Source organism: Hippichthys cyanospilos, chromosome 8 (genome assembly GCF_059441005.1).
Source record: "Hippichthys cyanospilos isolate Australia breed blue-spotted pipefish chromosome 8, RoL_Hcya_1.0, whole genome shotgun sequence".
Lineage (NCBI taxonomy): Eukaryota > Metazoa > Chordata > Actinopteri > Syngnathiformes > Syngnathidae > Hippichthys > Hippichthys cyanospilos.
Window position 1 is genome coordinate 16,218,877 of NC_142376.1, and position 20,222 is coordinate 16,239,098.

Here is a 20,222-nt window from a genome sequence, read left to right on the forward strand (position 1 = left end):
TGTCCGGCTTTTCAACCCATTGCCGCTTTTTAGTCAGATTAGCATTACAGCATCTGACTTTACATATCCCGTCATATTCACGAGCTGTCATAAGCATCACAGTAGAGTTGGTGCTCAATCTGCTGACAGGTCACTGTATCAGCTGCAGTGGAGCCAAAACACTTAATGAATCCCCCTTTAATTATCAGAGTGTCCTCGAGAAGTGTACTTGTGACATGCTGGCAGTACGCCCGATGATAGCATGTGAATGAGAAGTGGTTGAGCTCACGCAAAAGCTGGATGATGAACAGAGAGCTGAGTGACCATGAAATGAAGTCCTCGTGAAAATTACTTAAGGTGTTTCATTTAGCTCGGTTAAAGGTATGGTGTAATTTGGGCCCAATTTTGCCCAGAGGAGCCTCCAAAGGTGGATGATTTATTTGGCGTTAATTGCAGAAGACTGGTAACTGAACACTTGATTACCTTTACTCTCGGATTAGAAGGTTACAAGATCCATTGTGTGCAAAAGGCATTCCTTTGAACGGTGATACAGTTCTACATTATGATGACAAAAGCTGAAAGTGTTTCTGTCTGAAGTTGATGTCAGATGGGCTATGCGGATGTGTGACTGAAGTTTTTAACAACGCATTCTGAGGGCTGTTCAAGTGTGAAGTAACAATTGCGATGACAAAAAAAAAAGAAAAGAAATGATGTCAAGGGCCTTTTAGAAATAAAGTTGAGCCATGCCTTATATGCAGAGTTCTTACCATGTCGTTCTATTGTTTGATGCTGCGTTTTCTGAACAAGACCAAATAGCTACTACTTATGATTCAGTGAAAATGTTTAATTGCAGAAATTGGCAAGTACCACTTGCAATTTAGTGCCCTCTACCTCATCTCCATTTAAGACAAATGTAAATCACATGTACAGATAATTCTGTCATCATGAATAAAAGTCAATAAGATACTTTATTCATTGCACTCAGCACAGTAGATAAAATACTGTACTACTTAGAAATAATTTTATAAAACTTAGTTTTCATTAACACTGTCGTGAAGATACTACTTTAACAATATGTTTCTTTATGATGACAGAGAGGTACTTGAGAGTGGCAAAAAAAGAAAGGGGTGATACAGTACAGTTCAACACTGCAACAAATTAAATTAATGCTCCTGACACTGATTAAAGTCAGGTTCCTTATCAATTGTACAAGTGGACATCATGTTGTGGTATGTCATATGATAAGTAAGCAGTAGGGGCGGGAATTTTCAACTTGTCTCACCGTTTGAGTTTAACTTCTGGCTCTGATTCAATTCGGAATGGATTTTTATTCAAAATGAGTTCTGCTTCAATTTTAAAATGTGCAAAAAATTGTCATGATGTCATCTACTCCAGTCTGCTTTGCAAGACAGAAAGACAAATGAAGATATTAAAGTGTAATTATTATATATTCATTAAATTTTGAATGAAAAGGAGAGTGCCTTTCTCCACAAAACAGTATGTGGGCCACAACTGTTACTCAATTCTTTATTTTGATTCATTGACATAACTAACGACTACAATGGAAGATGGAAGACTTGTTATTTGAACATCCGGCCTAATTACACAGAAGCCAACAGGAAGCAAATTTCTTTATTTATTTATTTTTTACATTTATTACTTCAATTTGGGAACAGTTTATACGGCTTCTGAATCGTACTAAATGAGAATCTTGATTATTTTGAGAATTGTTTTTTTGGCACACCTGTATTAACTGGTATCATCTCCATAATGTTCATCATCACGCAAAGACTTGAATATGACTTTTCTTTATTCATTCTAAGCATTTATCAACTTTGGCTGTGTGCCTTCTCTCAGATAAGCAAAGTCTTCAATGCCCTACTTAGATTTATAAACGGACACATTGTGTAAGCATCAACGTCAGCATATTCTAAAGATGAGTGGGTGAAAAAAAAGGAAAATAATTGAAAATATAAATATGGGGAGGATCAGCAAAGAGGCAGCCTGACAGTGAGTGTGAAATCCTGTTTTCTTCCAGAACACACAGGATGAGCCTGGGATGGCATAATCCTCAAAGAAAAAGTACTGGGAAAAATACCAAAATTGCACATGACTAAAATAAAGCTCAATTTACTTTTAGAACAATGCTGTGACATAATGACGTAACACATTATTGTAGGTAGTGTTAATGTAGCAGCACAGTACTTGTAGACAGAGAAAAATGAGTGAGCAGTAAAATTATAAAAATGGAGGTTATTCACCTCAGCCTGCCAGAGGCCAATATTTCAGATGAGAATAGGGACAGAAAGGGATAGTTTATGAAAAAAAAAAAAAAAAAAAAAAAAAAACAGCTGCATAAATCTTAGCATTCAAGTTTAGGTCATAAAAACTTGGAAAAAGACTTCAAGTTGTTTTTCCAATTTAACAGAGAGGCTGTTCTTTGTTCCCTAAAAACCGTGACTATACAGTTTTCGTCCGCATTGCCAGGTGGCCTTACAGCCAACAAAAAAAAGCACAGGACATGCTTGCAAGGTGACCAGATCCCATGGGGAAAAGCCTCAGTCGTTTTTTAAAGTGGCAGAGAGACACTGCTCTCAACTAGCACTTCCCAAAAGAGCTAAATAAGCCTTCTATTATAGTACACATGTTAGTATTACTCGGTGGGTTTCAGAACGAGGAGAAAGATTCAATTTACTGCCATATGATCTAATCACAGAGGGTTTAATGGGTGATAAGCTTTTCTTATGCCTCAGAGTTTTCATGTTTTCAGGTGGTAAAAGAAATGAAATAGGGCATTTGATTAAGTCCTCCCCCCCCAAAAAAAAAAAGTTCTTTCACTGACCTCTGGCAATAGAACTCTTTATTGTTTAGGCCTACCTAGGCCTAACCATTCATAAATATAGGAACTAAATTTGTTCACAAAAGCTAAAAGGGTCGAATGATGTATTTCTTTTTGGAGCTTTAGATTTGTAGAAATAATGGATCATTCTGATCATTCTGCTTACAGTATCTATGTTGAAATCTGATAAAAGTGAGGCTAAGAAATACAAAATTCGCATGGTTTTGTTTTCCGTCAGAAAACAGTACACTGGCCTGCAGCGATATAAGAGTAGGATGTAAGAATGGACATTTTTCGCAAGCTTTGGTGGATATAATATTTTTGGTTATCGATTGGATTGATTTCAAATAACAGACACTGGCTTTTCGGTAAGAGCACGATATCTGTAATTAGTTTAAGGATTAGACAAAAACTACATTTTTGAAGAAGAAAAAAGGTGGATGCCGCAATTGTTGCTGTTAGAACACATTATTGGAAAGAACCAGAAAATAACTTAAAATGCATGGCGTTGTGCAAAGATTCATTTAGCGGTGTTGGATGACCTAACACTGATCAATAGAACCTTTAGATGGAGTGGTTAGTCTGGACTTAATTGTTTCCACCTTTTTCCTCATCACTCCTGAAAGCCCTTAAAATCCCTCTATTCATAGATTTAGCTTTAATTCCTTTTACTTAGAAAGGTATGAGATTAAAGGTGTGGTAGCATTGCAAGCTGATATAGAACATTGTGCAGTAAATAAATCTTTCCTTGAAGTTTGTATTGAACAAAGGTTACATCCTTGCTGTTGTTATTTTTAGTTAGAAGAGCATCAATCCTAAAATTGTTGCTCATATGAGCTCTATTTAAATAATGCACGAAAAACAAAAGGATTAATTCTCATTGCAATTTGCAGTTAAATAACAATGACAATATGGACACATTGATTTGATCGCAACAACACACAAAAAAAGTGAGCTTGTGCCGTTATTCTTCGGGCAACTTTGCTCATTGGAAATTATTCTTCAGGCAACTTTGCTCATTGGAAAGCATTTACAATGTACAGAAGCCAAGCACAGCTTTTAATTACCGGTACCTAAGTCCAGTAGCAACTGTCCAAGCACACGTGTAGCGACACACACTCCACATACCATGCTCTTATTAAATAATACTATAATTGCCGTGTTTGCCTTGTCAAATGAATGCCTTTGTGGCATAGAAAACTGAAAATAGTTCATTGTAAATGTAAAGTTATGGCCAATCTGAGTAAAACATTGTGATTGACATAAAAACATTAACAAAAACCCTAAAAGGCTCTTATAGAAGCTGCGTGGAAGTCCTGAGTGGCATGGTGTGGGTGAACTACAGCACAGAGAATCAAATTGAAACACCACTAGAGTAATAGAATAAAAAAAGATGACTAACCTAACCCACCTGAGCTCGGCTCACAGGGATCAATGTCCTCATCGTCGCTTGGACACTCGGCTGATGCCACCAGCATGTCCTCGGTTGTCTGCAAAGAGAGAAATACATTCACAGTTGAACGGTTGGGGCATACAGTCCTACAGGTTAAACTTGTTGAACATGCAAACTGCTTCTACACTCCATGGATATGAAATTGGATTACTGTGAAACAGCAGAGGTTAAAGTTCTGTGCGTACTACAAATGTCAGTTCCAAAGCTTAGTGTCTGTCTGTTGGATTCAAACTGAGAAAATAAACTTGATCACAACAACACAACTGCAGGTGTATCATTCTGCCGCAGTAAACATTTTCCAAGCCATCTCACTACATTTGAAGGCAACTCTGAACAATGTATAGTTTTACTTTTATTCTGCTCCATGTTTGAGGCAGTTGATTAAACCTTAAAGGTGCAATTAATGAAGGTGCAAATTTCTCGCAAGTTAACTAAATCTTCAGGTCTTATGTGTAACTGCATCCAAATGGAATGCTTGTGCCTTGAAAGCTACTGTATTTATCACATTTGCAGCTGATGTATTTTATTCGTCACATATATTTCTTCCTCTCTTTGTCTTTCAAATAATCGTGAAGCTGGCAGCTTGAAACCAAGAGGTGTTCTTAGCCTTCTCCACTCATCAAGTGCCTGTTCGATGGTTTGTCATATGGAAGATAGGAAGTCACACTCTGATGCTATGTATGCTATGATATGTATCTTTAACATTTTGTAATCCTGAATGTACCTTTAAAGCAGAAGGCCCGCAATTCATGTCGTCATGATTTCATTCAAATATTTCCGTCATGATTTCATTCAAATATTTCCAGTAACTTGCAGTCAAAACAGTGTAAACAGTGTAAAATGAAACATGGCGTAAAACATTTGATCCCTGCCATGATTCTGAGTTTCATTTACTTGGTGCTATTTTTGCACTGATGTCTGACAGTGCATCAAAATATGTTCGCAAGTTGGATTAGTATTGACTTGTGAAGGAAATTAAATATGATGTCATTTAGTTTAACATCCGTTTGGATGCAGGTAATATGATTTAATCACTCCTAAAGGTTTATTTCGACATTTGGAGTGCAGATGAATATCATCTTTACATAAAGGGCCAGGGAATTATCCATCAAAGAAGATGTGATGAAGAGCAGTTGTTGCAGAGGCCGGCTGGGCAAGTCCATCCAAATGTAAATGTAATTTTCAGATGTAGACTGTTGCTCTCCAGATGGCGTAGCAGTCTGATCCAAGAGTGCCACATCCATCACTTTTGCCTCGTGATTCGTTTTCCCTTATGTAGAATGTTGACACCTTACATTCTAGGGCTGGGAATTGGGTATTTAAAGTGATGATTAAAGTGATTTAAAGTGTGATATATTGGGCAATGTTTGGTAAATAAAAAAAAAAAAAGGAAATCATTAAAATAGACACATTCTGTTTAATCATTTTAAGAAGCCACACATCATTGACATTTCTGAAGAGAAATTAAACATTCTTTTTCAAAAAAAGCATGCAACATTTTTTCCTTTCAAGCACGCTCTTGACCAGGGGTGTCCAAACTCGGGCCTCCACGGCCGCTGTTCTGTGTGTTTTCCGGGTTTCTTTCCCTGACACACCTGATTCAAATGATCAGGATCATCAACAGGCTTCTGCTGAGCTTGCTGATGACCTGATAATTTGAATTAGATGTGCCGGGAAAGAAAACCTAGAAAATGAATGTCATATTACAATATGTGTATTGAGTCTTTTCATATTGGAATATATCGATATTATCTCCCAGCCCTATTACATTCACGAGCAGAAGTTTGGGTATCATGTCATCAATACTCCCTCGCTCCTCTTCTCAACTTATCGCAGTCATCTTCTCTCAACCTCCCTTCCTCTTATTTTTCTATTTCAGATTCATGTGCAAGAGGAGAAGAGGAGGAAGCCTGCCACATAGGTTAAATCACCACACACTAAGTTTTAGTGTGAGTAAGTGGAGGTGTATGGTTGTAACACCGCTGTCACGACCACATTCAATTTATTGATATTGACGGCAAAGTATGGAGTCATGGAAAGAAGTGACTCTAAAAGCATTAAACATGGATAGTTGAATCTACTTCAGGACTGAAACGAGTTCATAGAATTATTGTTTATTTTAAAGCTCCTACTGAAACCTATAATTGTCAACTAATGTACATAGTTCAAGAAGCCTCTGCATCACCACTAAGAAGAAGCCTCATGTGTCAAAGCGAGTGTAGAGTGTAGGCCAACATTTTGATTTGTTTGTGGCATAGTCCAAATATTATAAATTATTAGTGTCCTTATTCTATAGCTCTTGTTATGTAAATTACAAATAAACCTTACAAATGTCCATCCATCCATTTCTTATAACTGCTCATCCTCACAAGGGTCGCAGGCTTGCTGGTGCCTATCCCAGCTGATTTCGGGCAGTAGGCGGAGAGCACCCTGAACTGGTTGCCAGCTGCAATGCACACCAGGAAGAACAACCATTCACCCATCCAATTGCACCTAAGGACAATTTAGTGTGTCCAATACCCCTGCCATGCATGTTTTTGGAGTGCGGGAGGAAGCCGGAGTGCCCGGAGGAAACCCACACAGGCTAGGGGAGAACATGTAACCTCTCACAGGAAGGCCATATCCAGCTGGAATTGAACCCGTTAATTGTCAGGCAGATGTGCTAACCACTCATCTACCAAGCTGCCCCCTTTCAAATGTCTTAAAAGGGAATTACACCCAAAAACATTCATTACAATAAAATGCTCTATGTGCCCTGACCAAGCTAAACACGATATTCTGAGTACAATCTGTTTTTGGAGCATAAACTAAGCAACAAAATCCATCTTTTGTTTTTCTTTTTCAATCCAAGATAGCAGTATGAAGTTAATATTTTGTCTATAATCAATCTGATAACTTCATCATATTTAATATGCAATTAATACTGTACCCTCAGCATATTTTTTGCCACGAGTAGTTGATGGAAAATTACATCACAGATGCTCAGAGCTCAGGAAATGACAGATCCAAAATAGGATAAAATTGGGTGGATTTCGCTGCTTAATCTATATTCCACAAACACAACATGAATTTGAATGTCATGTTTAGACAATTTAGGGCATATGGAACATATTGTAAAGACATTTTGGGGGTTGACTTCCCCTTTAAAAGAAAGGTATTAAAAAAAATTCTTCCAAAAGTTTTCCAACAAAAATGTTCAATTCTAAACAAGTTGATTAGCTAAGTGAAGTCACATTTTCCAATCTCAGCAGCATAATTCACACGAGAGAAATCATCCTATAAACAAGATACTTCTAAAGTGCTAAAAGCAACGACTCGGCGCAAGCATCATTATTCCAGTAGCAAAGTGCTGAAGCCCTGGTGGAACGAGGGGAGTAGCTCATTTATCTGCCACTACTCCTAGCAACAGAGAGCACACTCCAGTGGGATGTACTGGGAAAGCCTGGGGAGACAGTTGGTGTGTGAAACGCACACACAAAGATAAAAACAAGGAGAGAAACCTGCTTTTAGGGTTGAAGCTAAATGCATGAACATTTCCACAGTCTCTAAGTACACTACTGCCATGCAAGATGATATAGGTGTCCATGGCTATTGCCAAAATGGAGCATAATGAAAACTATATTGACAGAAGGTGTAATCTTACCTACTGACAAAGTTAGGAAAAACAGACTATTTATTTAGTGTTGAGCGAACTTAGCATGGCTGAATTTACTCTACATTTCAAGTGGCCCAATTTTAGAGCACACACTACATTTAATAAAGACAACAAAGAAAAAAACATATACAAATAGCCTCTTCCAAATGGATGTACAAATTCACATTAAGAAAAACTCTCATCTCCAGAATTACAATGTAGTAAGAGGTAAGAAATAATTGTAACCACAAGTAATACAAAAATTAATTGTTTCGTACTTCATACCAACTTCATTAATTTAAATAAAAGTAAACCCAGCATTAATCCAGAAAATGCTGATGGCAACTCATTTCCTGATTTCATAATTGACCCAGCGCTAATATAATACCATATTTCATTTTGTATGCTGTTTGTCGAAGTTAAAAGTCACAGTGTGCATTTTAAATGCTTATTTGTGTGTGTGTTTTTTTAATGTACTATGTAACGTTAATGAGTCAACTTAGCTGAAACCTTACCTGAATGTCCTCTCTAAAGCTCAGTCAGCGCATATTTAAATACAAATGTGAATCACTATTCTGCGGGTCATTGAATGCTGCATTTTCGCATTGTACATAGAATGAGAGTTGTTCTTTAGGGTATTTTTTGTTTTGATGCCCTGGTGCGCAAACCCAAGAGAAACCTTCGGGGTGATAACCTGTTGGCGCACCTCTGTGAAGAGTGATAGCTTTTCATGTTGTTGTCTTTCTGGTCTAATTTGATGAACACTCTTTGGCACACACCACATCTCTTTGGAGACAAGCTGAAAGTCAGAAGGACACAAAAGGCATCTGAAGGGTTTATCTGATGCACACTTGTGCTGTCCTACTAATGTATTCCACTGAGGACGCTTGTTTTCTTTTACCTTGCTGTCTTTGTGAATCCCTTGGCAGACCCTGTTTTTATCCAGTCTCAGGTCTTGTTATACAAAGATCGCAGAGATATTTGTAAATATTTGTAAATAACTGGAAAATTTGTTGACTCAAGGAGAATACATTATTTCAATTAGAACTCCTTAAACAGCCGACTAGAATGCATGAGCAGACTGAACCTCATCTTTCGAATCCATAACTCACATTCATCTCCGCAATCCAAAAAATGGACAAACAACCCCACAAGGCTGTCTCTTTAAGTCAATCGTAGTCAACCAGACTCTAATCATAGCCCTTTTTTCAATGACACTCCTTCCTACAAGTATGTCATTTTGCAACGCATTTTCCAGAAATCAATATTATAGTAAGGACATGGTGTAAAATTAAAACATGGCGTGTGTTAACTGACATGTGTTTGATCTAGCCCAAAGAAGGTGCACACATTTCTTTCTACTATGACTAAGAAGGCTAGTGCAAAATATCATTTGAGCTTTTATAAACATAATTACCTTTCATAAATATAATGAATTCAGGTAAATGTAGCATCTCCAAACCAAATTAAAACTTTCTATGATGCTATAACAGGAATCTTCTGTTTGTTTTGACTGACAAAATGTGGTTACGTGACGCCACACATCACTACTTTAAGGAATTTTCACAAGGTCACCGAAGATATATGGCAAAAGGGAGTGGCCTAACATCATGGTGATAGGCCCCAGTGGAATATTATTTTCATACCCCCGGACACCTGGCCTAAACACATAAACACATGCGCGGTCACAAAAGGGGAAGATGAGCCAAAACAAATGAGTGTGTTGAACGTGGGTCTTTTTTCTTCTTTGTTGTTTGTTAGTTCAAATATATACAGTATATATATATATATATATATATATATATATATATATAGAGAGAGAGAGAGAGAGAGAGAGAGAGAGAGAGAGAGAGAGAGAGAACAAGTCGCATGATGAGCCCTGATTATAAAATAAAACTTGTGTCACAGGTGTATGTCTGATGCTTGTTTAAAAAACAAACAAACAAAAAAAACAATCCATGTCAAACTCAAGAACTAAAGAATTCAAAATCAATAAGTTAATGCTTGCTCTATTAGTTATTTATCTACGGACAACACTGCTTTTTCACCACTCTTCATCAATGACAGGTGCCAACTGGACAAACGATCATTTGCTCCTCCCATACCAGCCACACACAGCATGACTGACTCGCCCTGAGCTTTTCAATCTACAAAGTAATTCTGAATGCTGTTGTTTTTTCTTTTTTTTTCTCTCTTTTACAATAGGCCCCTAATAAGCTCAGGGCCCCTGTGCATTGCATTGACCGCACCGTTGATACTTAGGCTTCTGGCAAAAAACAAAACAAAAAAAAACAACAACAAAAAACAAAAGCAAAGGTCCTTCCTATTATTTCTCATGGTTTCAAATGTTTGGTCATGTGTTGTAACAAGAGTGGCTGTGTCTGTACTAAATCAGAGGGGTTTGTTATCTTGAGCTTCATGTTGGGAGCCACACATCATTAGTGTGGCAGTGAGTGTGTAGAACAAAATTGAATTTCTCATGTTGAGATGGAGGCTGAGTAAATCCATACTTTCACTTTCTTTTATAAAAAACGTCAAAAGTGAAAGCTCTAATAAACCAAATTAACGACAATGATTATAACAATAAAATAGTGGCCATTACAGATGAAGCCCATTGTAGCTATCACAACTTATAATAACGACTGATGACAACTTAGCAGCCTGTAACTGGGTCGATGGCAATGAATAATTTAGTCCCAGATGCTCAATAGATTTCATCGGAATAATGAAGGCAAGAGAGCCTCTCAGACTGTGAGGTTAGTACAGTGCAAAAAGCCTGGCCTTCGCCCACACTCTTCCTGCTGCCAAACTGTCAACATCACAGACCCACACATTCAAGACGATATAAGTTGCATTGTCACAGCAGTTGATGGCTGATATATCATGTTAGTAGAATATAGTATTTATAGCATAACATAGACTGATGAAAATAAATTGCCTATGACAAATAAAGAAAGACCCTATGCAAGTGTTTTCAGTCTGATAATCATTGTTTTGCTCAGGGCAGAATAAATGACATTAAGAAAATTATGTCTGGGTATAAATAACATTAGTCTTGTCATCATCCTCATTTCAAACTGTCACATAGAGGGGCAAAACAGAGGACACAACAGGGCTGTGTGTTTGTCCTGACTGGTAAACCGGAGCTTGTCCCAACTGACTGTGAAGGGGCTGAGTACGCCATGAACTTGTTATCCGTTCAATACAGAGCACATATAATCACCTGTAGGTGTGAACAGAACTGTAACAGAAGGAAGTGTGAGCAAAATAATAAAGACTGTGATAGTCTCCTTCCTGAGACAGCTAATGGTAACTTTCAACATGGTGTGAAAAGGTCATTTCTCTTCAAAGGCAAGGATATGAATTAAAAAAATAGCCAAGACATGAAATATTCCAAGAGAGACAATTATACACCTAATTAGCAAGTTTAAAGCTATTACATCTGGAAAAGCTACCTGGGCGCGCTAGAAATATGATGCTGTTAGCGACTGCTGTCCAGTACCTGAAGTGGAAGGTCGGGGAAAATCCCCCGATGACAGCTGAAGAACTGTGACAGGACTTGTCAGAAGGAGGTACTCTGCTTTTGGCTGACACCATAAGGCACAAACTGCGACAAGTGCCATAACACCCAAGTGTTTGTAATCGGCTGATGTCAGACTACAAAAAAGATTTGACTCCAGTATGCCATAAGACAGTGGTTCACAAGTGGGGGTACGGGTACTCCTGGGGCTACTTGAAGCAACTCCAGGGGGTGCTCGAGATTTTAAATAAAACAAACAAACTTGAAAAATTCTACAAAGAAGGGGAAAATCTCATTCCCAACTATCACAAATGTTTAATTTCAGATATTGCTGCCAAAGGTGACACAACTCCCTCTTAGGCTCCAGGGGCAATCCGATTTTCACAAAGGGTTTGACTGCATTTCATATACAGCGTGATATTAATATTGTTTTGATGAAAAGAAACATTTGAGAGTAAGTAATACGCAACAAATACAGAAATCAGGAAGGGGGCAAATACTCTTCCGTAGCAATGTAATTGTTACCAAAGGCTCTTGTAATATGTACTAAGTATTGCTGTTGACATAGACTTTGAATTATTTTGTTAGTGAGGACTGATACAAAAATAGTGTTATTTAAGTTGCATGAGTTCATTTTATAAGTCCTTATTTGATATAATTATTAACAAGATAAAAATAAACATCCAATTTGCTAATCCTTTACTGCCTTGGGTGTTGAATAATTTTGAACATGAGCCTGTACTGTATGTAGTATATGATATGCAAACTTTACCAAGGTAAGGGCCAAAGAGGCCGGAAGGAGTTTAAGAAAGAGTCCATAGGGAATAACAAATAATGAATGCACTTAACAAACATGTACATTCTTTCAGAATATTTTCAAAATCGCACCAGTTAGTTAGTGCTTAGTGGCCTTCTTTTGTTTGATATTATATCTTTTGCACTGCATTGTGAGATTTGTCCAGCATTTCTCAAAATTAAAGTATGATTAATCAATATGCTTTATCATATCTGTATTATTCCCAGTGGAATGTTAGAGATATCTCTTTAGGGACTTTTGCTTTATTTAAAGCCAAATCAGCAGTTCCTTCAACTGGACTTCAGGCAGAGTATCAAGACAGGATATAAACCAAAGAAAACAAAAATCCTCTTATCTCCTCCCTTGGAACCATTGTGCTCATGTCTTGCCATACATCTTCCTGGGGCTTTTAAGTCACTGTGCCCAGACAGGCTAACAAGGTGCTGGGAGGCAGCTTCACATACCCGCTACACCCAATTTCATGCAGCAGAGGAGGGACACACACTACCAATTCACTTGGTTTTGGACATAAAATGGAGTAAAAAAAAAAAAAGAAGGTTCAAAGCAGGACTGTATTGCTGATACAATGAAAAATCATGGAATGAGGAACCATTTTTCTTTTGGACTGCAGGGACACATGCACGTGTGCGTTTATGAGTTGTGCTTCCCCCCGCAACCCAAAAGCACAACAGTGAAATGTCATCCCTCCTTGGATTCAGATCATTTCTACTTTAATGTAGTTACTCTGCTTTACGGAATTCCCTCAAGTCCTATCATCTTTAGCACGTCCACTGGTAATAAATTTGTGTGGTTGCATGTGAGAGGTTTCCTCATGCTATCCCCAACAAAGGGAATGCGCCCCCTTCACCACGTCTGTAAGAAATTTGGGTCGGACATTTTTTAAAAGGTGAATTTTCTTACCAGCTCTTCAATTGAGTTTAATCAGTCGGTGTACTGTATGCCTGCAAAGCGTATCGTATAACTTTTGCGTTCACTGCTTTAAGACCATCTTCTAAAGTAACACCATATGGTTGAGTGCACATAGAGCAAATTGAGCCTCCGGCATGTTGATTACAGCTTCGGGCACATCATTAGTTCTCATCTCTAAGCCAATTGTGCCCAATGCAGAAATGGTTTAAATCAAATTCCTGATGCCTACCCCCCTCCTTTTCTTTTTTTTTTTTTTAATCATTTGCATCTATGCATTACAGAGCACATTCAATATTAGACACTATATTTTGCTCCTCTTACTCTCAGTAACTCATCTCAGATAAGGTCTGCCTCCACTGCAGCTCCTTCTCCCCATACGCTTTGGCATTTTTCCTTATCTGAAATCGAATCTGGAGCTCTGTGTGCATCCCTAGCTCACCTTGGTTGTAATCTGCTGTGAGAGCAGAGAAGTGCCCAGTTTGAGGCACCCATTAAGGATATGTGAAGAAATGTAAAAAAAAGAAAAAGGAAAAAGACGCAAAATAGCCAATAGCTTTTCATGTATCTCGTGACAAACAAACTTGTCGTTTTAGGAATATAGTTCATTGTTAAAAGCCGAAAATAAAAGATAAACCCAAACATGCACATGTGTGTTTTTGTAGAGAGAAAAAGGGAGCACCACTTGGCGACAAATCATTGTCTTTTTGACTTTAGCTGCATCTTGACATGCAGTCCCAGTCCCTCATCAGATGACAGGAACAAATTTGTCATCCTAATATAGATTCCTCCATGGCTGAGATGAGAGTACTGAAGGCTCAACTCCCATGTGTAATGTAAAAAATAAATAAATAAAAAAAAAAACCTAAACTAAAAAAAAAAAAACAACCAAACAAACAAAAGAATAAGGAAAGAGAAAAGCCGCTTTGCTCTCCAAGAGTAGGCTGGGTCTTTTGTGGTTTGTGGCTCCCACAGAGCATGCACATAATCAGATCCCTGCCTCCCAGGTCTGGATGTGTCATACTCATCCATGAACACGGAAAACAACAATGAGCAACTCTGTAAGTCACCAGCAATAAGGCAAAGGGGATGTGCATTGTCAAGCAACATTTAGAAATCCTAAACAAATCTTTAATTCACATTTCTCAATTATTTCATTTTAATCTCCCAATACATGAATTCCTCTGCTTCATTTATGACTGTCAACCTTGAAAATATAATGATTTAATATATTATTGAATTGGACGTTTGAAAATTGCATATTGAAATATAATCAAATCAATATTATAATCAGTTTACTGAAAGGAGAGTATACTTATTTCACATGTATTCACATAATTTATACATCCATCAAAATGCATTGTGAAACTAAGAGCTGAATGGAATTCAGATTTAAAATCTAATGGATAAGGATGTCACCGCATAATGACTCTTTTTCCACAATTAATGCCTCTTTAATTGATAATGCACTCAACAAGAAATTAAGGTGCTTTTCTTTGTGCTATCGGGCACTTCAAATTATGGGTGAACAGATTTTTGGTCGTGTATGTAGGTCAATGCTATTCTTTATCACAGCGCACTAAATATGTTGCATTAAATGTTTGTTTGTAAAAAGCTGAAGGGATTTATTTAATTAAGGGCTTTACCCAATGCTTAAATAAAACATTCCTTTCTCCTTTGAGAATCGCACGTTGAAATATGACAGCAGTGGTTTTAAATAAGCTTTTAAAGACATGTATCATCTTTTGGCTAGCATTTATGTATTTATATTTTTTTAAATACATTTTTAAAAATGAAAGCGGTGTCAGTGGATCTCAATGAGTAGCTGGCACGAAGCTCAGATATATAGGCTACAGCACAAAAATGAATAAGCCTCTTTAACAAGAGCCAAGAAATTTAAAGAGCCAATGCCCTGTGAGATGACAAAATGCTCAATAAAAATGCTGTAAAGTGTTAGTGTCAATATTGCTCTGTTATGAAACATCGTATAAAACCATTCAAGTTTCTTTCCTGCCATTCAAACAACGTGGGTGGGAAAATGTGTTGGTCTTTATATGCTACCAAGGGAGACCCATAAAAAGACTAAGATTTTGCTTTCTTTGAATATAGACACGAAGAAAAAAAAGGAAATAGTACTGATTAAGTATCAAGTCATGAAAACAAATGACGTCACGTGCTGATGCGTGTGTTCAACACCGTTAGTGAGGCACACGGACTCACTGTGCGTACGGCATAATATTATAGGCTAGTTTCCATAATTGCCTGTGGTGACATCAAGATGATGGATATAGTCTGTCATGGGGAGCGACTGCTGCAGGCCAGGCGCTGTCGCAGCTCCCCTGCCATCTGTTGGCCATCCGTGGGCAAAGGTGACCGAGCCTCAGGAACACCAGGGCAAGATTACCTTCTATAACTCATGCCACGGTTGACCGCCAAAGACACAATTCTTAGTATCTCATGTGATTGGCTTGCAACCGGTCCATCAACATAACCACACTTCTCCAGAAAAGGTCAGCAGGCAAGGTTTAAACAAGACAACAAAATGAAAAACAGAACACAAAATATTTGCGATAACTTGTAAGTGGTCATGGAAATTAGTGGCAATAGCATAGTAAAGAGTATTATATAAAAAAAGTAATGGCAGATATGATCTTGAGCAAAATTAAGATCAAATAAACTGCGGGTCTCGTTATCATATACTGTAAAGCTCTATTTGAGGAGCAGGCACGGTTTTAACAAGACAACAAAAAGAAAAACAAAACATATTTGCTATAACTTGGAAGTGGTTAGGGAAAGGAGTGGAAATAGCATAGCAAAGAGTATTATAAAAAAAAAAAAAGGAATGACAGATATGATCTTGAGCAAAATTAAGATCAAATAAACCGTGGGTCTCTTTATCATATAAAGCTGTATTTGAAGAGTCTGCACTGCTGAAGTTTACTTGCTCGAGGAATGATTCAAACTCCAGATAAAGCTCAGGTCTGAATACCGGCACATGCAGGATTAGTGTTACATCTAAGATTGCTGCCTTTGCGTGTAAAAACAATAATTCAATCCGGGACCAAGACAAACAGAATGATGCCTAAAGCCAAGGAATAGTAAGAGAAGGGATGGTGCCTAGATGGTTATAAAAAGAATAGAAGCAACTACAGGTCCCAGGTCATCCACAAAAAAAGATGTCCCTTTTTACAGCTTCAGTGCTTCGTGTATTTTTTTTTTCTCAGCAGACTATCACTTTACAGAAGTTCCTACTTGATGTACTGCAACAACTCTCGCACGCTCAGTCTTTGTGTGGAGTCTGAAGCAGTCTAACAGCCTGTTAATACTCAGTCTTGTTCAGCCACAAATTAGGTTACTTTTGCTTTAAAGTACACCTCTGATTGTCTTTCTGCAGCTTTGGAGTCATGGCATTATATAAGGGCATTTTAGCAACAACTCTCCATGCCTCTGTGATTGTGGCTGTGCGTGAGATAGCTGTATGGAATTTTACCTGTTGGGGAGGGGGTGGGGTGTGAGCAGATGCATGAGGGAATGATAACACAGACTGAGCCTGGCCTCTTAAGAAAACTTGAATTGCGGGCAATGCGTGGGAGGAGGAGAGGCAGTGATTCACTTGGCTGCATGGAGAGTCAGTGGCTGCTCACCGTGCTCTGATGCACAGTGTATTGTAAAAGAAAATAAAGTTTGTAGTTTGTGCGTAAAAGAGGCACATGCCTGATCGGCCTCCGGATTACAGTTAGGAGATCGCTAGGCATGGGAGTGAAAGGTAGATAAGGTGTATCAAACACTTTTATGACACGTTGTTTATGAATGCACAATGTCTATTGAAATATTGGCCTAATGAATGATTACTGTTAGTTATCAAGAGTAGGAGAGTTTCCGCCTTTTCATCAGAAGGTATAGGAATGTTTGCTACTAATGCATAAGTGGACACAAGGGGGTTTGAAATAAACAAACGAATCAAAAAGTTTCCAGTTTTCAGTCAAGGCCAATTGAATTCAATTTTTGGAAAAAAAATCCCAGATGGCACATTTTAAGGCAGGGATCACCAATCTTTTTGAAAGTGAGAGCTACTTCTTTGGTACTGACTAATACGAAGGGCACCCATTTATGTGAAGACACCGATCATGTTAATGATTTCTCACAATAATTATGGAACAGCTATAGTAATTTTGTAAATCAAGTGAAATATATAATGTACATTTAATATGCAGAATTTAGAATTGTCTGTAACATTCCACACTTGTGATCTATTTGCAGAACAGGCCTGCGGGCTACTCATCTGATCCTCACGGGCTAGCTGGTGCCCACGGGCACGACGTTGGTGACCCATGTTTTAAGGGATGTTAGCAGTGATGCTAGAATGACGACTATCAAGCACAAACTCTAATGCAGCATACTTGCAAAATGTGCAAAAATATTCAGTAGTTGTGTCGTAAATTTACAGTAAAATTCCTCGAGGTAATGATGTGTGGTTTAATCTCATGCAAATTTAAAGTTCGACTATAAGGTATTGTTTTAATTTATTTTTTCTCAAGGGTTGTTGGATGTGCTGTAAATGTGCATCCAAGTACGGAGAACTAATGTTAGGTGACAGAACTGGCGGAAAGTGCCTATTATTGCATGCAGCATTTAAAGGCAAGTGATATGATATTATATTGGGGAGGAATTAATGATTTCCAACAATCCATTATACTATTCTGAAACAATTTAACAGCTGCCAGCCTGTTTCAATGGGGCCAGTCAAGCTAAAAATGACAGTGTAATGTAAAGCTTATTTAAAAAAAAGAAAAATCATTGAATTGAAATGGTCATCAGTAGGGAGTTAAGCCACTTGGACAATGCTAAAAATGAGACCCATTTGAGGGTAAGGGCTCTGAATGCACCGCTTTGAACCGAAGCTAGGCACAATGCAATGTCCTGAGACTGAAGCGTCCCACTGCAGGAGCTCTCAGCGGAAAGGTCGTCAGGTAGAATCAAACCGCAGACAATGACATCTCCCAATGCACATATTCTTTTCTATGCCTCATTCATTTCGGTGCCTTCATTGCAGAACACCTCTTTAATCAGGTGGATCAACTCAATCGCCTCTTTAGTACAAAAAGACAACATCGTGATACTAATTTGATTCTATCGATCAACCAATCCCTTATCTGCAAATTCATATGCATGCTGTCTAGAATCAAAGAATGAAGAATATTTAGCCATGTAACGGCGATGAAAGAATTGGTGCACCAGAATCCACATTTGAAGCCTCAAATATTTGTCAAAGCTAACTTACTAAGCATTGTTGGTAGATCAGTTCGGACACTGCCAAATGATCAGCATATTTAGATTACATCCGAGTTTAAGACTACCATGTTGCTTTTAAGTGGTGACCTCTGGAATCTTTACCAAAATCATAGACATACAGATTTTTTTTAAGGATGTATTAAATTGTACATTAGTGGTATTGCCCTTAGAAATTATGGGCAGAGGGATCAAAACATTAGTATCAGAAGCAGAGGCGTTGATTACAGACAGTAGATTCTCATTCAGCACGCATGCTTGCACCAAAACATGAATATTTACATTTATTTCTCAATAAAGACAAGCAAACCTATCATTCTAAACACTATTGTTATTGCACCATGGTAAGCCAACCCTCTTTTACCCTAAAAAAAAAAAAATAAAATAAAAAATATATATATATATATATATGTATATATATATATATATATATATATATATATATATATATATATATATATATATATATATATATATATATATATATATATATATATATATATATATTGTGGCGAGGCGAAGAAACCACACGTTGCTGTGCTAGTGGAGATCTTTACTCTTCGCATGCCATCACAAAACTGGTACAACAAAGTCCAAAACAGCAAAGACAGAGCCAACAGGTTCAAAGCATCAAAGGATCATAGAGACATGCCTACTGGGTGAGAGACATGGTCCTAGTGTCCGCCACACAGCTCCCCCCCGAACACCCAGAAAGGCATAACGGAAAACCCCACAGGGTATTCACCAGTCTGGCACCCTGAGACTCAGTCCGGTCCTGGGCGGTGTATGTGACACCAGGGCCCCAGGTGCGACGGGAGTAAGGGTGAGACGTTCAGCGTGAAAACCATGAGGTAGCGTTGGCAAAGGGATGTTCTGAAGTTCCGCAGGAGCCGGAGTGGCAGTGCTGACCCGCATGCTGGCAGGCACAGTGGCTTCCGAGGGACGGCCGGTCACGGCTGCGTCCCAGTCTGTGCCTGGGCATGAACCTGCTGCGGCACCAACACCAGCTGACCCGCTCCGATGTATACTCGGACCATACCTGCGGGCATGGTGAATCGGAGGGGCGGCTGAATGATGGTGGCTGGAGGCCTACTGCTGAGGCCGGACGGACATCGGTAGTAGATGAGGCCGCCCGGCTGGAAGATCCCGGTCGACGGCCAGGGACTCCGAAATTGGACTGCACAGCCGTTCTCACCGGCGCCCGTACCAGCCTGTTGCTGGCTGGCTCGATCCCTGGTGCGCCAAGGGACTGGGTGACGGGTGAGAGGACCCTTGTCGGGGTGCTGGCTGGCTGACGTGGTACAAGCTTGCAGCATTACCTGACGTATAGTAGGCTGGTGGAGGAATGTCACGATGTGGGACGTCTGCGTTGATTCCTCGCTGAAACATTCTGACGTCCGGGGTCACCCAGGTGGCGAGACTACATCTCCAACAGCCTGACTAAACTTTCTAACGTCTGGGATAATAATATGGCAAGATGACCCATCCGGGGTCACCCATTCTAACGTCCGGGGTCACCAATGTGGCGAGGCGAAGAAACCACACGTTGCTGTGCTAGTGGAGATCTTTACTCTTCGCATGCCATCACAAAACTGGTACAACAAAGTCCAAAACAGCAAAGACAGAGCCAACAGGTTCAAAGCATCAAAGGATCATAGAGACATGCCTACTGGGTGAGAGACATGGTCCTAGTGTCCGCCACAATATATATATATATATATATATATATATATATATATATATATATATATATATATATATATATATATATATATCACATAAATA

At 38.6% G+C, this 20,222-nt stretch overlaps 2 protein-coding genes across 20 annotated transcripts in view; both read right to left on the reverse strand.

The window, feature by feature from the left end:
- The window catches only part of LOC148420331 (neurexin-1a-like), a 231,673-nt gene that overhangs the window by 10,012 nt on the left and 201,439 nt on the right, over positions 1-20,222 (reverse strand). For 15 of the 19 annotated variants that reach the window (XR_015866291.1, XM_088420618.1, XM_088420624.1 and 12 more), the window contains one exon: positions 4,221-4,308. Coding sequence is in view for 18 of the 19 variants with exons in the window: in XM_088420618.1 (XP_088276744.1) it covers positions 4,221-4,308 (88 nt within the window). In the remaining variant the exon portion in view is untranslated. The remainder of the gene's footprint in view (positions 1-4,220; positions 4,309-20,222) is intronic. The other 4 variants (XM_088420628.1, XM_088420627.1, XM_088420629.1 and 1 more) reach the window with 1 other exon arrangement.
- Positions 19,031-20,049, reverse strand: LOC148420332 (uncharacterized). Its single transcript, XM_088420630.1, has 2 exons — positions 19,757-20,049; positions 19,031-19,686 (listed from the first exon to the last, which is right to left on the reverse strand). The coding sequence occupies exons 1-2, from the start codon at positions 19,824-19,826 to the stop codon at positions 19,388-19,390; spliced, it is 369 nt and encodes a 122-aa protein (XP_088276756.1). The 5' UTR covers positions 19,827-20,049; the 3' UTR covers positions 19,031-19,387.

What these genes read in the sequence shown, in the direction of transcription:
- LOC148420332 (XM_088420630.1), bottom strand. Translation starts at nt 19,826, where the DNA reads ATGTTTCAGCGAGGAATCAACGCAGACGTCCCACATCGTGACATTCCT. An exon ending in ACCAGCCTACTATACGTCAG is followed by an intron (nt 19,687 to 19,756) that starts GTAATGCTGCAA and finishes CCCGTCACCCAG; the next exon opens with TCCCTTGGCGCACCAGGGAT.